This window comes from Octodon degus, unplaced genomic scaffold, assembly GCF_000260255.1.
Source record: "Octodon degus isolate 3935 unplaced genomic scaffold, OctDeg1.0 scaffold00093, whole genome shotgun sequence".
Taxonomy (NCBI): domain Eukaryota; kingdom Metazoa; phylum Chordata; class Mammalia; order Rodentia; family Octodontidae; genus Octodon; species Octodon degus.
The window spans coordinates 9405819-9427000 of NW_004524669.1; the positions used below are offsets into that span (position 1 = coordinate 9405819).

The window sequence follows — 21182 nt, forward strand, 5'->3', positions numbered from 1 at the left end:
TAAAAGAAGTTTCTAAAATAAATTAATATAATTTAATTAATTAGTAGCTCAAAACATCAAAAAAGAAAAAAAGGAAAAGTTCTTCATTGCCTCGGGCTGTCTTGTCACAGAATACTTTGCTCATATGTTGGTCTTGCACGGGGTAAAGGGGTTGCTGCCCAGGCACTGACCACCAGAGTCAGATGGGGAGCATCTTAGTTACTCTTCTCATTGCTGAGACAAAATACCCAATGCTCAAGGTTAAAGGGGAAAAGCTCTATTTAGCTTAGCATTTATAGAGGTTTCAGTCTAGTCACTTGGCTCCAAGGCAGCGTGGCACAGGGGCAGCAGTTCATGGCAGAGGAAGACAGGAAAAGCAACAAGGAGGGTTGGAACAAGTCCCTCTCTGTCCCTTACACTGTATGCAGGTGGAAGTAGCACTCACACCCTTAATCTCAGCACTGGACCATGAATCAGTCACAGCCTCTAGGTTTGGCCACCACTGGAAAGCTCTGCCCCATGACTGCATGAGGCTTTGGGAGGACACACAGACACATAACAGGGAGAAAACACACTTTACCTGGTTGTGTTGAAAGACTGCAGCCACATGAAGTTAGGAAATCAGGCACCAGACCTGGTCTTAGCACTCTGCTTCAGTGTGACTGCCGCGCTCAGTATTCTGGGAGACTTTATATAGGTGTTTTAGGATTTTCCCCATGTGCACTCATGCCATTGGAAAATAGCTTCATTTCTTCCTTCTGGCCTGTGTATTTGTTTTCACGCCTTCCCATAGTGGTCAGACTTGCAGCGCTGTGTACAGTAAGAGCAATGAGAGCAGATGTCCCCTCGTTGTTCCTGATCTCAAAGCAAAAGTCTGTTGTTTTTCTCCATTAACTATAACTCAGGTTACTTGTGGGATTTTTATAAATGCTCTTTTACAAAAGCAAAAGTAATTTCTTCTATTCCTAACTTGCAGAGAGGTTGTTTTTAAACTCATTAATAAGGATTGGATTTTGTCAAATGACTTTTCTGTGTCAAATTATATAATTTTATCATTTAAATGTTTGACTAAATTCTCCAGTGAAACAGTCTTAGTGTGGAGATTTCTTTTTGAATGTTGAAATTAAAAGTTCAATTCTTTTAATGGTGACATGGATAAATTGTTTATATCATCTTTGTTGAGTGCTGGTAGCTTGTGGTTTTTAAAGGCTTGGACCTTTTCTGTCAAATTGAGAACATAAACTTGTTTTGTGGTTAGCATTCTCTTACTACTTTTTTAATGACTGCAGTATTTTGTGCATGGTTTCTCTTAGTTATGTGAACATATTTAAAATAGTGGATTTAAAGTCTTTGGGCAGTGCATCCAAGGTCTGGGCTTTCCGGGAACCATACTGTTTCTTCTATTTCCTAGAAAGAGCTGAACTAGAATGTCTCAAAGTTGTAATTTTCATAGTATTTTTCTTTTTCTTTTTGATTTAGGAAGCAGAAACTCAATATGAAGAGCAGATTGGTAAAATTATTGTAGAATCACAAGAACTTAAATGGCAAAAGGTAAGTATTCTCCCTGCTCAAATTAATGTTCTAAACATCTATTAAAAATACATTGGGGCCGGGGAGATGGCTCAGTGGAATAAGTGCTTCCCTGGCAAGCACAAGGGCCTGAGTTCAATCCTCAGTTCCACCCAATAAAAATAAATAAATAAATAAATAAATAAATAAAAATAAAAATACATTAAAATCCTTACTAGAAATTTATTTTGGCAGTACTGGAATTGATTCTGGTGGGTCTGTCTTCCACAATACTATACCCTCATCCCTTTTTATTTTGCAACAGGGTCTCACTAAATTGCCCACATTGGCCTCAAACTTGGGATCTTCCTGCTTTAACCTCCCAAGTAGTTGGGACTATGGGCATGCAACACTGTGTCTTGTTTTAAATTTCCTACAGTTGTTGGACATCCGTGCCTTATCTGAAACAAGGCCCCAAGAAAATTTCAGCTAAAACTGTTCATGATATTTAGGCTTACAGAAAACTGGGAATAAAAATGTTGTTTAGACATCCTGATATTGTAGAACTGAGGATAACTCTGAAAATGTCTGTGTTAATTTACATCCAAGAAATACACTATGTATTATGGGAATGAGGGCATCTCATAAAGAGTGAAGACTCAAATTAGTAATGTATATTCCTAGAGTATCATTACATAATGTAACCAGAGTGACAGTATATTCCAGCTCTGATTTTCTGTGTAGCTTTGTCTGCATTGAAGCACTTTTGATGGTGATGCAGGGGAAAGAAACTCCCAACCCGTTAGATGTCTTGTAGAGTTTGTATTCTCTAAAATTGAAGAATGAATTTTAGGAACATGGGACATTAAGAGAAGAATATATTTATTGAGGGAAAGAAAGCTTCTGTCTGAGAGAGAGAAGGGGTCCTGAGTGGGTTGTCAAGGGCCCTGCCTTTTCTAGGAATTTTATAGAGCTAAACCACGAAGTGAGGTGGGTCCAAAGTGGAGAAAAGTAGGAACTCGCAATGTGGGTATGAGGTGGGACAAAACTATTGTGAACCAATAAGGTTACAAGTATGATTGCTTGGGTAAAATTGATTAAATTGGGATCAAATGGGGAAGCAAGTTGCTTCGCAAGAGGGCATGAATACAGAACAGGGGCTCTTCCTGCGGGGCGGTTGGGTTAGTGACTCTTCCTGGCTTTCTCAAGGTGCTAGAGACCTATTTTTTATTCTTTTTTGTTGCTCTTGTTCATATTTTAAATTTTTTCATTAACTTTATTGAGAAAGAAATAGCAGTGAGACAGTTTCAAAACAGGTTTGTAGGACAGTTACAATAATTAATACATTATATACTGTCTTCATAGTAGTTATTCATAGTACAAGATGCAGACATGATATCTTTTTTTTATTTATTTATTTTTCTTTTCAAAGTTTTATTGATAAACATATAGCAATGAGACAGTTTCAAATCAAATCGAAAGTACAGTTTCAACAAATAATACACTGCATACATTCTTCTCAGTGGTTAATTGCTGTACAAGACGCAGACTTGTGATCCTACTTACAAACACCATTAGAAAAAATCATTCTATTCATTAAGAGAATGCAACTATATATCTATCCCATCCACTTTGAATACACAGATACAAAATGGACATTCATAGTTATACCCCAATTTTTTTTAAGTTCCGTTGTTGAATATTATAGGTGTGTAAACTCAGCAAAATATTCTAAAAGAGTCCAGTAGCCCATAATAGCATTGGGTCTTCTGTTTAACTGGCAATGTCGGAAATTATTGACCTGAGTCCAGACATGATATGTTGTCTAAACACTTAGTATAAATCTTTCTTTCATTCAACTAAGAGAAAGCAGCTGTATATCTATCCTATTTTGTATATATATATATTTTTTCCACTACAAAATGGACCTTCATTTATATCCCTCTTTTTTGTGTGGTTTTGTCTGAGATGGGTATTCCATTGCCATTTAAATATTGTAGGTGCGTGAATTCGGCAAAATTATCCAATATAGTCCAGTAGTCTATAATAATAGTGGGTTATCCACAGAACTGGCAATGTCAGAAGTTGTTGACTTGAGCCTTTTACAACTCAGCATATTAATATGGCTTTACTTTTTATACCTCGTTTTTATACTTTTCTGCTGGATGGTTAAGACCAAGATAAAGCAAGACCTATATAACAAAAAATGTAACTTTTGTATCTGACAAGGTCAGTCAAATCCCTTCAGAATTTACCCTGAAAGCATGTGCAGCAGTTTGTAGATCTTTTGTTAGTGTCAGCCATGTAGATGAGCCATGACCATTGCCTGACCAATTTGCTCTCTGTGAAAGCTTTGGCTGTTCTGTAGAGAAGATTCTAGACAGAGCTCAGACCAGAAGACTGATAGAAAACCTGCCTGTAAAGACCAGGCTGGGGAAGTTTCAGCTGGGAAGAAGAACTGCATTGGTTGTTCAACTCCAGATCATTTGTGTTTTGACTTGGCAGAACATTTGTCTGAATTTTGCCCCTGTCCAGACACTTTGCCTGAGACTGAGATTAAACATGGAGGACTGATTGATCTTTCAAAGGAAATCTCAAAGCAGTCAAATATTGGGGCAGTGGCATGCTTGTTATTGGGGGCTTTCAGTCAGATTTATGATGAGAATCAAGTGCAAAGAGTTCAGCAGGATGATATAAAATGTTGTGAGTCTGGCCAGAAAGGAAGCTCCAATAAAGCTGTGGAATGCAAAAATAGAGCTGAGAGGATCTCCATTGCCAAGAAGAAACAAGAGAATGGAAAGGATGGCCTGAAGCATCACAGGAGGTGGCATGTTCTCACCCTTTGCAGCCTGAGAACCCCAAACATAAGGGACCTTGCTTTGAGGTGAAAGCTACAGAGCCCCATGTTCCAGAATGGAAGCATCAGCCACACCAGGTTCCACAATGGAGGCTGTGGCCACACCAGATTACAGAATGGCACCAGCATAGAGAATTTGTTTCTCGGAAACAGAGTGCTCAGCAATCCAGGCACTCAACCTCTACACCAAAGCCTGGCTATTGCTCCAGCTGGCAGCAGACCTTGGCATCATCCACATGGCGCTGTTTTGAGTGCATGCAGAATGCAGGAATTCTGAAGTTAAAAAGGCTTTCACCCAGATTTTAGAAGAAGGCCTGGGAGGCCAGGCAGTGTGCCCTTGAGAGGGCAGTGTGTGAAGCTGTGAATGAGAAGCCTATTCCGTGGAAACCCCAGAAATCTGGAAAATCCAGGAATGTGGATCATCTAAGGGAAACTGCAAAGTGGGAGCAAAGCCAGCCTAGGAGAGAAGCCGTGGGAACAACCACGAGAAGTGCCCTCGGAGCAGAGCCGTATGGAGCTCACAATTTGCCACAGATTGCTTCAGATGTTCCACATGAACCTATAGGACTTAATGTTTGCCCTGTTGCATTTTGGACTTGTGTTGGCCCCGATGGTTTGTATCCTTCTGTGTATACCTTCTGAAATGGCAGCGTTTATCTTTTGCCTTTGGTTTTTTTTTTGTTTTGTTTTGTTTTGTTTTGTTTTGTTTTGTTGTTTTTTTTTTTTTTTTTAGAACCGGGGATTGAACTCAGGCCCTTGCGCTTGCCAGGCAAGCGCTTATTCTACTGAGCTATCTCTCCGGCCCCTATCTTTTGCCTTTGAATGTTGGATATATTTAACTGTTCATTTGTGTAAGGGCTCACAGTTGGGAGTTTGCCTTGGATCTTGGAGGAGACTTTGGACTTGGACTTTTCAGCAATGCTGAAACTGTTGGGAATTTAGCAACTCTTAGAGATGAACTAAAATGCTTTTTGGACAAAGGGATGTGCATGAGACTTTGGGGGTCCAGGGAGGGAATGTTAAGTTTTGTGTCTAGTTGTCACCCCAAAGCGTCATGCAAATTATGGGGCAGATATGGCTGTAGGAGCAGCGTGTAGCTCAAGGGATGGAGCCAGAGGACCAGGGTGGGGCTTGAGGTGCGAGTCCAGAGAGGCATGGACCAGTAAACTGACAGCATGCACCCCCACTTTCCCCCCAGGTCCCCCAGGGCTGGTGGCCTGAGGTATGGAGCAGATCATCCTGGATACAGTGACACCCCAGCCTCTCTTCCAGACCCTGTAGTGTGGGATGGCAGTGTCTCAAGGTCTTGCTATGTAATTCAGGCTGCTTTAAACTATGAAACCTCCAGTAACTTTGACCTAAATAACCTTTTCCTTCCCTAAGCTTGAGTGTCAGGTATTTGTCCAAGCAACGAAAGAAAAGTAACTAAGACAGGCACGTAGAGAGCCAGTTTTTCCAGCAGCGTTTCTTGAAGAGGCTATCTTTGTTCCAGTAAGCATGTTTTGCCTCTTTGTCAAAGATAGTTAGCTGAGTGTATTTGTCGTTGCTTCTGTATCCTCTAATCTATTCCATTGATCCTCAGGTCTATTTTTTTTTTTTTTTTTTTTTGCCAGTACCAGGCTGATTTTATCACAGTAGCTTTGTAGTATAATTTCAAGTCAGGAAGGTAATACCTCCTGGCTTGTCTTTGTTGCCCAGGATTGCCTTTGCTATTCTAGGTTTTTATGGTTCCAAATAAACTTTAGGAATGATTTCTCTAGTTCTGTGAGGTATCTTGGTGGAGATAGGGATTGCATTAAATTTGTATAACAAATGTGGGTGGATGGCCATCTTCACAATGTTGGCTCTTTCTATCCAGGAGCAGGGAATATCTTTCCACTTTCTGAAATCCTCTACAATCTCTTTGAGAGTACTGTAATTTTCATTGAATAGATCGTTTACTTCTTTAGTTATATTAATTCCTAAGTATTTCATTTTCCATGGTGCTATTGTAAAAGGTATTGTTTCTCTAATATTCCTATCAGTGTGTTTGTTATTTGTGTAGAGGAATGCTATTGAATTTTGAGTATTGATTTTGTATCCTGCTATGCTACTGAATTTTTGTATTAATTCTAGTAGTTTGTTGGTGGAGTTTTTTGGGTCCTCCAAATAGAATATCATGTCATCTGCAAATAATGACAGTTTAACTTCTCCTTTACCTATTTTTATTCCTTTTATTTCTCTCATCTATTGGCTCTGATTCCAGAACTATATTGAATAGGAGGGGTGATAGAGGACATCGTTGTCTTGTACCAGATCTGAGAGTAAAAGATTTCAGTTTTTCCCCATTTAGAATTATGTTAGCCATTGGGTTGTCACAGATGGCTTTTATCAGATTGAGGTAGAGGCCTATTCCAATTTTGTGTAGGACTTCGAATGGCAGTGAGTGTTGGAATTTGTCAAAAGCCTTTTCTACATCAATTGAGATGATCTTGTGTCTTTGGATATGGCTCTATTGATATAGTGTATTACATTTATAGATTTGTGTATATTGAACCATCCTTGCATCCCTGGGATGGATCCTACCTGGCCATGGTGTATAATCTTCTTGATGATTTGCTGTATTCTATTTGCTAGGATTTCACTGAGGATTTTTGCATCTGTGTTAATGAGGGAGATTGGCCTTTCGTTCTCCTTCTTAGTTGCATCTTTCTCTGGCTTTGTTATCAGTATAATACTTACCTCCAGGAATGATTTTGGGAGAATTGTTTTCTTTTCAACTTCATTGAAAAGTTTGAAGAGTTTTGGGATTATATCTTCTATAAATTTCTTGTAGAACTCAGCTGTGAATCAATCAGAACCTGAACTCTTCTTTGCCAGTAGGATTTTTATTACATTTTGAATTTCATTGTCTGTTACTGGATTATTGAAAGTTCTTATATCTTTTTGATTCAGTTTTGGTAATTTGTACCTTCCTAGGAATCTGTCCATTTCTTCTGTGTCTTCTATTCTGTGAGAGTAAAGATTCCCAAAGTAGCTATTGATGATCTTTGGAATTTCTACTGGGTCTGTGGTAATTTTGCCCTTTTCATTTCTTATACCTTGTATTTGAGTTTTTTCTTTCTTCTTGTTGATGAGGTTAGCTATGGGCTTATCGATTTTATTTAATCTTTCAAAGAACCAGCTTTTTGACACATTAATTCTTTGAATTGTTTTCTTCATCTCAATTGAATTAATTCTGCTCCAATCTTTATAATTTCCTCCTGTCTTTGGGCTTTGGGTTTGGTTTGCTCTTCCTTTTGTAGATGTTTGAGATGCAGCATTAGGGTATTTATTTTTTCCCATAATGTTTTGCTACTGTGTGAGTTCACAGCTATAAATTTCCCTCTAAGAACTGCTTTCATTGCATTCCATGTGTTCAGATAAACTGTGCTTGAATTTTCATTGAATTGTAGGTATTGTTTAATTTCCTCTTTAATTACATCTGTAATACATTGGTTGCTGAGGAGGGTATTGTTTAATTTCCATGTATTTATGGGGTTTTTGTTGATTCTTGCTTCATTTTTTTCCAGTTTCATTGCACTGTGGTCAGATAATATGCATGGGGTAATCTCTGCTTTCTTGCACAGATTTAAGAATGACCTATGGACTAGTAGGTGGTCTATTTTAGAAAATGCTGGGCAGGCCAAATAGCTCAGTGGATTAAAGCACCTGCAAGCAGGTACTGGAGCCGGGGGTTTTATCCTAAGGCCTGCTGTGCCAGCCCTGCCCCCGATACATGCTAAGAAGGCAAATGAGACTTGGTCTGGTGGCACTTTCCTATAATCCCAGCATTTGGGAGGCCATAAACAGAATCACTATGAGTCCGATCTAGTAGTGAAACCCCAAAAACCCTGTATGTCCTTCCCTAAAAATACAGAAGAAAAAAACAAAAAAGAAAATGTCCCATGGGCAACTAAAAAAAGTGTGTATTCAGCTGTAGGTAGGTGGAACACTCTGTATATGTTCACTAATTCTATTCCAAGTGCTGTTTCAGTTCTGCTGCTTCTTTACTAATTTTTTGTCTGCTTGACCTATCTTTTTGGGATAAGGGGTTGTTAAGGTCCCCTGTTAGGACTGTGATATTGGATATTAGATTTTTCATGTCCATTAAGTTTGTCTTATATAGTTGGGTGCACCCTTGTTTGGTGCATACATATTTATGAGTGTTACCTCTTCCTCTTGTATTTCTCCCCTAAGCAGTATGGAGTGGCCTTCTTTATTTCATTTGATCATTCTTGGTTTGAAGTTCAGACTGTCTGTGAACAGGATTGCTACCCATGCTTTTTCTGAGGTACTGGTGTGTGTAGTATTGTTTTCCATCCTTTGACTTTCAGCCTGTGTATTTCTTTTTGAATTACATGTGTTTCTTCTAGGTAGCGTATTGTTGGATTTTGCTTCCTGATCGACTGTGCCAGTCTATTTCTTTTAAGTGGTAAATTGAGTCCATTTACATTGATGGTTATAATTGAGATGTATTGATTCATGATTGGCATGTTGTTTACCTGCTGTTTTTTTTTTTTTTTACCACTTTTTCTCCTGTGTTTAATTGTACTATTTGGTGGGTACTTTCCATTGTCATTCGTGGAGTTCTGTCATTTTGGTCCCACTCTAGAATATCTTTTAGTAGTCTGTGTAGGGTTGGCTTTGTCATCGTGAAATTCTTTAGTTGTACTTTGTCATGGAAGTGTTTCACTTCTCCATCAAACTTCAAAGAAAGTTTTGCAGGGTATAGTAGTCTGGGCTGGAATTTGTTTTGATAGATGATTTGAAGTATTCTGCTCCATGTTCTTCTTGTCTTCATGGTTTGTGAAGAGAAATCTGCTGTTATTCTGATGGGTTTTCCTTTAAATGTGATCTGTTTCTTTTTTCTAGTAGCTTTTAGTATATTTTTCCTGTGCTGGATTTCTAGGATCTTGATCATTATATATCTTGGTGTGTTTTTAATTGAGTTGATGTTATTTGGAGTTCTGTATGCTTTGGTTATCTGAATGTCAGATTGTTTCCCCATATTTGGGAAGTTTTCTGCTATTACTTCTGCCCATATTCTTTTTATATCATTTGTATTGACTCCTTTCTCATTGATGCCTATTAGTCTCATGTTGTTCATCTTTGTATCATCTTGCAAATGTTCAATTATTTTTTCCTGCATCCTAGTTGTTTTTAAGAGATCTTTTCTTACCTTTTCACTAGCTGTGATGTTGTCTTCAAGTCCTGAAACTCTATCTTCATTTTCATTCCAATGGTTTTGCAAGCTTGTTATTGAAAATTTAACTTCCTTATATCTCTTTGAATCTGCTTCATGTGATCTATTTTTTTTTTTTTTGCTATATTGTTCATTCAAGGATTCCTTCATTTTTCTATTGTCCTTTATTTTTTTCAGTCTTCTTCAGAAGCAGCTATTAATTCTTTCATTATAGTTATCCTTTCTTTTTTTTAGTCAGAGATTATTTCTGATGTGATTTCCTGTATACCTTTGTGCAGTTGATTTTTTACTTAAGATACTGTGAATTCACACATTTCTTTTTTTATTTCAGAGGTTATTTCTGATCTGATTTCCTCCATACCTTTCTGCAGTTTTTTTTCTTTACTTCAGATGCTATTAATTCAGAGATTTCATCTGTAAGCTTCCCAATTTCTTCTATACTAGTGTGTCCTGCGTGTGATCTGGGTAGCCTCTGAGCCTGAAAATTGCATTTTGCTCCTTCTCCTTGTCATTTTGTATAGCACTATCCTCCTTTGGTGTAGAGCTTTGGTGCAGTTATAACCTTAGCACCTACCAAAATTCTTACACAAGAGAGATTAAATGGTTAAAACAGTTATAGCTTTGTATTTACAGAACTACAGTTAGGAACACTAATAATGTGTAGTGATATTTAGCAGTTGACATGCTTTTATAACTAGTGGGTTTGTATTTTAGACAGTAAGAGCAAGCATTATGTGTGTGTGGCTAAGTGGATGTTAAATTGGGAATTTGTGTTTAAGTTAATTCCCCTAAGTTATTTCTGAACACCTCCCCTTGATGTATCTGGGGTCTTCCAGGCAGACTAATTCACCCTGGTTACCTTTTGCCCCATTTCTTGGTCAAGAGAAAAAGAGGGAAGATGCTGTCTAGCAATGTCTCAGCTTACCAGGTCCAGATCTACGAAGTTTGAAGTGATGTACCTGGTGTGGATCTGGCTGCTGTGCTTAGCTTCTTCCTGCTGTAGCCCTTGGAAGTGAAACCACTGTGCACCTCTGGCAAGATATTCTGCTCCTGGATTAACTGGGTGGTTCTGGCCCCTAGTCTCTCTGCAGAGGCTTCAGCTGCACAGTTTCACAGCAGGCCTATATGCCGGGCCTGGGCTGAGTGTGGAGGGGTTCTCAGAATACAGCAGAAGGTCTCACTCACACATTGGGCCTGAGCCATGTCTGGAGGTGTCCTGAGGGTGCAGTGGAGTGGAAGTTCTCTCAACACGCTGGGCCTGGGCTGAGTCCCAAGGGGTCTGACATGTGCAGCAGAGCGGAGGGTCTCACTCACATGCTGGGCCTGCGCTGGGTCTCAAGACCTATTTTTTTAAAACAGTAAAAACAAATAGCAGAAACAAAGGCAAAAGCAAAGTAACAAGCAACAGTACAAATAATACAGAATTTCAAAGCAAGAATAAATAATTAACAATGGTTGTTATATTACTTATTTTCATCATCAAATCTGTTGTGCACATTAATAGATATAGATATGCAAAACTGGTCAAATAATTATACAGTAATGCTTACTTTCAATAAACTTTAATATTTTTTCTTGTCCTTTTTTTACTTTACACATTTTTAAAATTTTTATTTCAAAGAAAGAATACTATTAGAATATCAATCCCTGATGTTTATCCTTAGAAAATATGTGGGTACAGTTGCTTTATCGTTTGTTTTGAAGACTGTCTGACCCACAGCAGAGGTTCCTGTGTCCCCCACTGTTGCATGGTATCTCCTTCTGCACTGGCTCCTTTAAGCACCTAGCCCTATCTGACTACCTATAATATTTTTATTTAACTCGGCTGCCTACAATAGTGGTGCCTTCTCATACCTTCCCCTCAATGCTCACTCCAGCTAAGAAGTGAAAGCTTGTATGATGGCCCATCTCCTTCTCATTTGGCAATATTGAAACAGGAGTGTCAAGCAAACGGATGAGACTGAGGATTCAAATGAGAGCTTAGGTCTAGGGAGCCCCACTGTGCACTCTGCCGAACATGTGACCAATTGAAAATTATGAAGAACCCATTTGAACACCTGGCTGAGCCCTTGGATCTTGCACAGCCAGGAAAGAAATTCCTTAATTTAAAACAATTGGAGAATTCAATATATAGGCACTTACTATAGTCTATCTGAGTTCTCCTAGAGGCCACCATTCACAACTGTGATGAGTTTTTGTTCAAGAAAAATGACATTGAAAATATCCTAAATTGGAATATCATGCAGCATAAGAATATATAAGTGCCATTTAAACCTACCCATAGATCCAGGCCTAGCCCAGGCCCGGTAAGTGTGTGGGAGAGCTTCTGGCTACCCTGTGCCAGCAGGACCTGTCTGGTTCAAGCTCAGGCACAGCGTGGGTGAGACCCTTTTCCACCGCCTTGGGACCTCCACCACCACTCCACAGTGCCCCCCCACACACCTGCCAACTTCTGCTGTGTTCTCAGGACCCCCAGATCCAGTCCTAGCCCAGGCCCAATGAGTGTGTGGGAGAGCTTGCGGCTACCCTGCGCCAGCGGGACCTGTCTGGTCCAAGCCCAAGTGAAGCATAGGTGAGACCCTCTTCCACCCCCTTGGGACCCCACCACCACTCTGCAGTCCTCCCCCGCTCCTGCCCAGTGAGTGAAAACTTCTGCCATGTTCTCGGGATCCCCAGATCCAGCCCTATCCCAGGCCCAGTGAGTGTGGGAGAGCTTCCGGCTACGTTGTGCCTGCAGGACCGCTCTGGTCCAAGCCCAGGCGCAGTGTGGGTTAGACCCTCTTACACCCCCTGGTAACCCCCCAACAACACTCCACAGCTCCCCTACACCCACCTACTGAGAACTGCCATGTTCTTGGGTCCCCCAGATCTACCCCTAGCCCAGGCCTGGTGAGTGTGTGGAAGAGCTTCCTTTCCTGCCTACTCCACCTTCTAACCTTCAGACTCAGCTCAGGTCTGGCATACAGTCCTGGGGTAAAACTCTGAAGCTGCAGTCCCTGCAGAGATTAGGGGTCACAGCCACCCAGCTAGTCCAAGAGCACAACATCTTGCCAGAGGGGCACAACAGGTTCACTCCCAAGGGCTGCAGCAGGAAGGAGCTGAGCACAGCAACCAGACCCAAGCCAGGAAAAGATAATAAATTCCAACTTTGTAGATCCGCATCTAAATTTCAGTAGGGGCTAAGGTTATAACTGCACCAAAGCTCTACAACAAAAGCCAGAAGATAGTGCTATGCAAAATGACAACAAGAAGGAGCAAAATGCAATCTGAGACCCAAGCTCACCCACAACAAGTGCAGAGGACATTAACACAGAAGAAATTGGGAATCACACAGCTGAAATCAGTGAATATCAACAGCTTCTGAAATAAACAACTGCAGAAAAGTATAGACGAACTCAGATTGGAAATAAAAAAAGAAATCCCTGAACTAATAGCATCTGCAGTAAAGAATCAAATGCAAAAACATATGGAGGAAACCAAATGCCCACCCAGAACAAGTGCAGAGGACACTACCTCAGCTGAAATATATGAATTAACAGCATCAAAAGTAAATAAACAACAGCAGAAAGTTATAGAGGAACTCAGAGTGGAATTATTTTCTGAAATAAAAAAATAATTCTCTGAACTCATAGCATCTAAAGTAAAGAATTAAATACAGAAACATATGGAGGAAACCCAATCTGAAAAAAACTCTGCAGAAAAGAATTAATAAATGCTTCTAAAGAAAACATTGATAAACAAATAGAGGAGATTAGAAAAATGACAGATTCCTTGAATGAGCAATACAGGAAAGAAATAGATGACATGAAGCAGAGTCAGATATAGAGGAATGTAAAATCTCTCTCACAAGCCTGAACAACTGTTTGAGTGAAAGTGAGGATAGAGTTTCAGATCTTGATGCTGGTGCAGCTAGTGAAAAGGTAAAAGAAGATAATTTAAAAACAACTAGGATGCAGGAAAAATAATTCATCAATTACAAGACAATGCAAAGATGGACATTGTGAGACTAATAGGTATCAATGAGAAAGAAGGAGTCAATACAAATGACATTAAAATATATGGGCAGAAGTAACAGCAGAAAACTTCTCAAACATGAGGAAGCAATCTGACATTCAGGTAACGGAAGCATACAGAATGCCAAGGAACCTCAACCCATTTAAAAACACACTGAGACACATAATAGTCACGATCCCAGAAATCCAGCACAAGAATAATATACTGAAAGCCACTAGAGAACAGAAACAGACCACATTCAAAGGAAAACCCATCAGAATAACAGTGTTTGTAAAAAGGATATCATGTCTGCATCTTGTACAGCAAATAACCACTAGGAAGAATATATGCAATGTGTTAATTATTGAAACTGTCCTACCAGTTTGGTTTGAAACTGTCTCATTGCTATTTGTTTCTCAATAAAATTATGTGGAAAAAATCCTATCAAATAGAATACAGCAAAACATGAAGAAGATCATACAGCATGATCAGGTAGGATTCATCCCAGAGGTGCAAGAAAGGATCAATATTCGAAAATCTATAAATGTAATACATTATATATCAATAGAGCGAAAACTACAAACCACATAATCATCTCAATTGATGCAGAAAAGGCTTTTAACAAAGTCCAACACTCATTCATGTTCAAAGTCCTACAGAAAATTGGAATAGATGGCCTCTACTTTAATCCGGTAAAAGCTATTTATGAAAACCCAATGGCCAACATAATTCTAAGTGGGGAAAAACTGAAATCTTTCACTCTCAGATCTGGTACAAGACAAAGATGTCCTCTATTAGCACTCCTGTTCAATATAGTTCTGGAATCATTAGCTAGAGCTATTAGACAAGAGAAAGAGATAAGAATAGGTAAAGAAGAAGTTAAATTATCATTATTTGCAGATGACATGACACTTTATTGGAAGACCCAAAAAACTCCACTAAGACACTACTAGAATTAATACAGAAATTCAGTAGCATTTCAGGATAGAAAGTCAATACCCAAAAGTCAATAGCATTCCTCTACACAGATAACAAACTCACTGAGAGGGAAATTATAGAAACAATACCTTTTACAATAGCACTGAGGAAAATGAAATAGCTTGGAATTAATCTAACTAAAGAAGTCAAAGATCTTTTCAAGGAAAATTACAGTACTCCTAAAAAAGAGATTGTAGAGGTTTTCAGAAAATGGAAAGCTATCCCATGCTCCTGGATAGGAAGAACCAACATTGTGAAGATGGCCATACTCCCAAAATATCTATACCAATTCAATGCAATCCCTATCAAACTACCACCCACATACCTCACAGAGCTAGAGAAATCATTCCTAAAATTTATTTGGAACCAGAAAAGACCTAGAATAGCAAAGGCAATCCTGGGCAACAAAGACAAAACAAAAAGCATTACAATTCCTGACTAGAAATTATACTACATGGCTACTGTGATAAAATCAGCATGGTACTGGCAAGAAAATACACCTGAAGACCAGTGGAATAGATTAAAAGATGCCAATGCCTCTACAAACACACTCAGCTATCTTTTCTTTGACAGAGGGGCGAAACATACACATTGGAAGGAAGATAGCCTCTTTCCCAAATGGTGCTGGAAAAATTGGCTAAGTGCCAAAAACTAAAACTTGACCCAGGTCTATCACCATACACTAATCTAAAATCAAAATGGATTAAAGATCTAAACATTAAAAGAGAAACACTAAATCTCCTGGAAGAGATATTAGGAGAAGCTCTTGGAGACATGGGACTAGGCAAAGTTTTCATGAACAAGAATCAAATGGTACGGGTAACACTTGAAAGAATTAACAACTGTTACCTTCTCTTATTGAGAAGTTTTTATATGTCAAAAGAAATTACCAACAAAGTGGAAAGAGAACCCACTAATTTGGAAAAAATGTTAACTACTAAGCACTCAGACAATGGTTTGCTCTCTAGAATTTATAAAGAACCAAAAAACATAGGGGTTCCATAATTTAAAGGCCCAGTCCAGAAATTGGCATCCGAGATGAACACTTCTCAGAGGATGAAATTAAAGAAGGGAATAAATGCATGAAAAAATGCTCCACATCACTAGCCATCCATGAAATGCCAATTAAAACAACATTGAGTTGTCATCTCATCCCAGAAAGAATGGCTTTCATAAAGAAATGAATGAACAAGAAATGTTGGAAAGGCTGTGGGGAAAAAGGAGCCTTCTCCACTGCTGATGGGAATGTAGACTGGTGCAACCATTATGGAAATCAGCGTGGAAACTGCTTAGAAAACTTGGACTGGAAATCCCATTTAAAACAGGTTTTTATCTACTGAGAATTATCCTGGAGGATCTGAAAACATCATATCATAGTGATATATGTGTGCCTACGTTTGTAGCAGCACAAATTGTGATAGACAAATCTTTGAAACAACCAAGTTGCCCATCACCTGAGGAATGGATGAAAAAGATGTGGTATTTTTATACAATGGAGTATTACTCAGCTATAAAGAATGATAAACTTGAAGCCTTTATATTGAAGTGGATGTCACTTGAAGATACACTCATAAGTGAAAAAAACCCGACACACATGTGTAAATATTATGTAGTCTCCCTAGTATAAGAACTCAAAAGAAGAAATACAAATAGAAAGGTATAATACTATTAAAAGGAAAGCAAGAACTTGAGGACTAGACAATGAAGAGAGAACAAGGAGAAGAGCTAGGAAACATGACAGAGGCAAGACATACAGTTATATGTAGAAGATGGGTAAGGCAATGATCCTGAGAATCTTCAGAAGATTTTTGAATCTAGCAGTTAATTGGAAAGATTCTCACCCTGACTAACTATATACACTGAGACCTGTGAACTAAGCAACTGCACTGAAGATGGCAATTTGTAATAGGTTCATGCTTGGAGTGCCTGTCATTCTGGTCTTCTGAATACATGCTGCTTGTCTTGACATGTCAGTTGCTGCTGTGCTGTCTCTTGGGTAGATGATTTTTTAAAAGAAAGGGGTGGTGAATGAAGACAGGAGACAGGAAAAGGAGTATTGCACGATTGTCCTGCAACAATGCTGTATATGGTTAGATTTCTGGACTTATGTGTAAGCATATATAATTCTTTATTACTATTTTTTAAATATATTTTTTCAATGTTTTTGTTATATTCTGTAGGGACTTACAACATGTCAATACTTGATGAAAAGTACCTGTTCCATGTTATGCCTAAGATGTTTGATATTCAGACAGATAGTGAGGTTAAGCTTGACAGCCTAGGTCATATGGTAATAACAATAAGCTTCTCTTCTGGAGGGTTAACAACCTAAGTTTTCAGACCAAAAATTAGATAAAAAGGAATCCCGCAAGGAAAGCCAACATTTTGGCCCTAGCCTTCCAAGTTCAATTAGGACTCAGGACATATGAAAACTTGTACTGTAACATCATATAACTCGGTTGTGTCCCAAATTTTCTGATCAAGGAGATTATGGAGCTAAAGAGGAAAGTGATTGATGATGTAGAGTGTGCCTAAGGAGAGTCATATGGAGAGAAAACACTCTCTCGGGCTTTCACAGACAACAAATTGGCCAAACAATGGCCATGACTCATCCACATGGCTGACACTGACAAAAGATCTACAATGTGAAGTAGAAGGTCTCAGGATAAATTCTGAGAAGATTTGACTTACCTTATCAGATCCAAAAGCTACAATTCTTGTTACAGAGTTCTTGCTTTATCTTGGTCTTAACCATCCAGCAGAAAAGTATAAAAACAAAGTACAAGAAATAAAGCCATGCTGTTATGTTGAGCTGTAGGGGACTTGGGTCAATAGCTTCTGACATTGCCAGTGAAGTGGAAGACCCAATACTATTATGGACTACTGGACTATTTTGGAATACTTTGCTGAGTTCACACACTTATAGTATTTAAATGATGGAACTAAACAAAATGGATATATATGAATGACCATTTTGTATCTGTGTATTGAACAAGGTTAGGATAGATATATAGCTACATTCTCTTAATTTAGGGAATAGAGGTATTTGTTCTCATAGTGTTTGTAAATAGGATATTATATATGCATCTTGTACAACAAATAACCACTAAGAAGGCAGTATGCACTGTGTTAATTATTGTAACTGTCCTACCAATTCAATTTGAAACTGTCTCATTGCTATTGATTTCTCAATAAAATTATGGAATAAAACATAAACCTACCCATGTCATTCTGCAAGACTTTATAGGTGTGCCAGCTGTGGTTAACCTTGCTGCAATGTGTGATGCAGTGGAGAAGTTAGGAGGCAACCCCAAGAAAATAAACCCCATCTGTCCTGCTGATTTTGTCACTGATCGTTCCATCCAGATCAATTTTAGCATAAGAGTAGACAGGTTACAGAAGAATCAAGACCCAGAATTTGAGAGAAATATAGAATGATTTGAGTTTTTAAAGTGGGGGTCCCAAGCTTTTCACAACATGTGGATTATTTCCCGTAGCTCAGGAGTCACCCATCAGGTATATTTGGAGTACTTGGCAAGAGTGGTATTTCATCAGGATGAATATTATTACCCAGGCAGCTTCGTGGGTCCAGATTTGCACACTACTATGATTGATGGTTAGGGTGTTTTTGGTTGGGGTATGGGTGGAATTGAAGCAGAAGCTGTAATACTGGGTCAGCCAGTCAGCATGGTGCTTCCCCCTGTGACTGGCTATCAGCTGACAGGAAAACTTCAGCCTATGGTAACATCAACCAACATTGTGCCCACCATCAACAAGCAACTCTGCCAGGTTGGAGTTCTGGGCAAATTTGTTGAGTTCTTTGGGCCAGAAATAGCCCAGCTGTCCATTGCTGACCGGGCTACAATCACCAGCAATCATCCAGAGTATGGAGCAACTGCTGCCTTTTTCCCAGTTGATGAAGTTAGTATCAAGTACCTGGTGCAGACAGGTCAAGATAAAAACAAAGTAAAGCACATAAAAAAAGTATTTTCCGGCTGTAGGAATGTTTCAAGATTTCAGCAACCCCTCCCAAGATGCAGACTTCACCCAGGTTGTGGAATGATTTGAAGACAGTAGTCCCTTGCTGTAGTGGACACAGAAGGCCTCAAGACAAAGTTTCTGTGTCTGACATGAAAAAGGACTTCGAGAGCTGCCTCGCAGCCAAGCAAGGATTTAAAGGATTCCAAATTGCACCAGAACACCATAGTGACCATAAGATGTTTAATCCACAATAATGATAATTTACCTTTGCTCATGGTTCTGTGGTAATCGCTACCATTGCCAGCTGCATGAACACCAGTAATCCATCAGTGATGTTAGGAGCCGGATTTTTAGCAAAGAAAGCTGTGGATGCAAGCTTGAATGTGAAGCCTTATATCAAAACCAGCCTGTCTTCTAGAAGGAGCGTGGTCACCTTCTACCTATGAGAAAGTGGAGTAATACCTTACCTGTCTCAGCTTGGGTTTGATGTGCTGGGCTATGGCCGTATAACCTGCATTGGCAGCAGTGGGCCCTTACCTAAAGGTATAGTGGAAGCCATCATTCAGGGAGACCTAGTAGCTCTTGGAGTGCTCTCTGGGAATAGGAATTTTGAAAGTCGTGTCCTCCCCAACTCTTGGGCCAACTATTTAGCATCTCCTCCCTTAGTAATAGCCTGTGCCATCATGGGGACCATCAGGATTAACTTTGAGAAAGAGCCATTTGGGATAAATGCAAAGGGACAACAAGTATTTCTGAAAGACATCTGGCCAACTTGAGATGAGTGAGATCCAGGCAGTGGAACACCAATATGTCATCCCAAGGATGTTTAAGGAGGTCTATCAGAAGATAATGAATGAAAGCTGGAATGCCTTAGAAGCCCCATCAGATAAGCCCTATTTGTGGAATCCTAAATGTATATACATTAAATCACCATTCTTTGAAAATCTGATTTTGGACCTCCAGCACCCCAAATTTATACTGGATGCCTATGTGTTATTAAATTTGGAAGATTCAGTAACAACTGATCACATCTCTCCAGCTGGAAATATTGCAAGAAACAGCCCTGCTGCTCACTATTTAACTAACAGAGGCCTAATCCCATGAAAATTCAATTCCTATGGCTCCCACAGGGGTAATGATGTCATCATGGCATGGGGAACATTTGCCAACATTCCCTTTTTTTGCCATAATTTTTATTGATAAATAGCAATGAGACAGTTTCAAATCAAATTGGTAGGACAGTTTCAATAATTAACACACTGCATACATTCTTCCTAGTGGTTAATTACTGTATAAGATGCAGACATGATATCCTATTTACAAACACCATTAGAACAAATCACTCTATTCATTAAGAGCACGTAACTATATATCTATCCTAACCACATTGTATACACAGATACAAAATGGACATTCATCTGTATACCCTTTTTTTTGTTAAGTTCCGTTATTTGAATATTATGAGTGTGTAAACTCAGCAAAATATTCTAAAAGAGTCCAGTAGTCCATAATAGTATTGGGTCTTCTGCTTCACTGGCAATGTCAGAAATTGTTGAACTGAGTCCCCCACAGCTCAACATAACAGCATGGCTTTACTTCTTATATTTCATTTTTATACTTTTCTGCTGGATGGTTAAGACCAAGGTAAAGCAGGTACTATGCAACAAGAGTTGTAGCTTTTGGGTGTGATAAGGTCAGTGAAATCCCCTCAGAATTTATCCTGAGATCCTGTACCTCAGATTGTAGAACCTTTGTCAGTGTCAGCCATGTGGATGAGTCACAGCCATTGCTTGGCCATTGTGCTCGCTGAGAAAGCCTGAGAGATGTTTTCTGTCCATGTGACTCTCCTTCAGCACACTCTACATCATCGATCACTTTCCTCTTTGTCCCCATAATCTCCTTGATCAGAAAATTTGGGACACTACCGAGCTACATGGCGTTACAGTATAAGTTCTCAAGTATATGTCCTGAGTCTTAATTGACCTTGGAGTGCTAGGGCCAAAATGGCTTTCCTTGCAGCCCTCCTTTTTCTCTAATTTTGGTCTGCAAACTTAGGTTAACCATACAGAAGACAAGCTTGTTGTTATTATCGAACAACTTAATAAAGCTAAATTTTTATACTACTTTATAACTTGTATAAACACAGAAACCTTGCTATGTTGTTGGCACTGCAAATTCTGAATACCTCATTGTGTTTTCCAAAATAACACCAGATAACCTGTTAAAAAGCATCTGTGAAGGGGCTGGGAGATAGCTCAGTAGAATAAGCACTTGACTGGCAAGTGCAAGGGCCTGAGTTCAATCCCCGGTTCCACACACACACACACACACAAAAAAAAAAAAAAAAAAAAAAGCAGCTGTGTTTATTTGAACTTATGGCAGTGAGAACACTTCATGGGAGCTTGTTTAAGAAGGGGCACACCAGAACGGGAGTAGAGTTACAGGTCTAGGCTCAGATGGCTTTAGGCAGATCTTTTAAGGCAGGGTATTGGTTGGGGCTGGGAAAGTCTTACGGTGTGAACTTAGGACTAGTGAATGTCATAGGGGTCTTGAAGCTAGTTCTGAGACTGAGCTGTTACTTGGTGAGTCAGGTGTTTAAAAAAAAACAAGTAAATTTTTGCCTCTGATAAATCTGCAGCAGTTGCCTGAAACGGTGATACC

At 39.2% G+C, this 21182-nt stretch overlaps 1 protein-coding gene and 1 pseudogene across 1 annotated transcript in view; both read left to right on the forward strand.

The window, feature by feature from the left end:
* Positions 1-21182, forward strand: part of Ccdc73 (coiled-coil domain containing 73) — a 151131-nt gene that overhangs the window by 29112 nt on the left and 100837 nt on the right. Inside the window, 1 exon segment of the mRNA XM_012516147.1 lies at positions 1459-1530. Coding sequence (XP_012371601.1) covers positions 1459-1530 — 72 coding nt within the window.
* LOC111818508 lies at positions 11606-19721 on the forward strand (annotated as a pseudogene).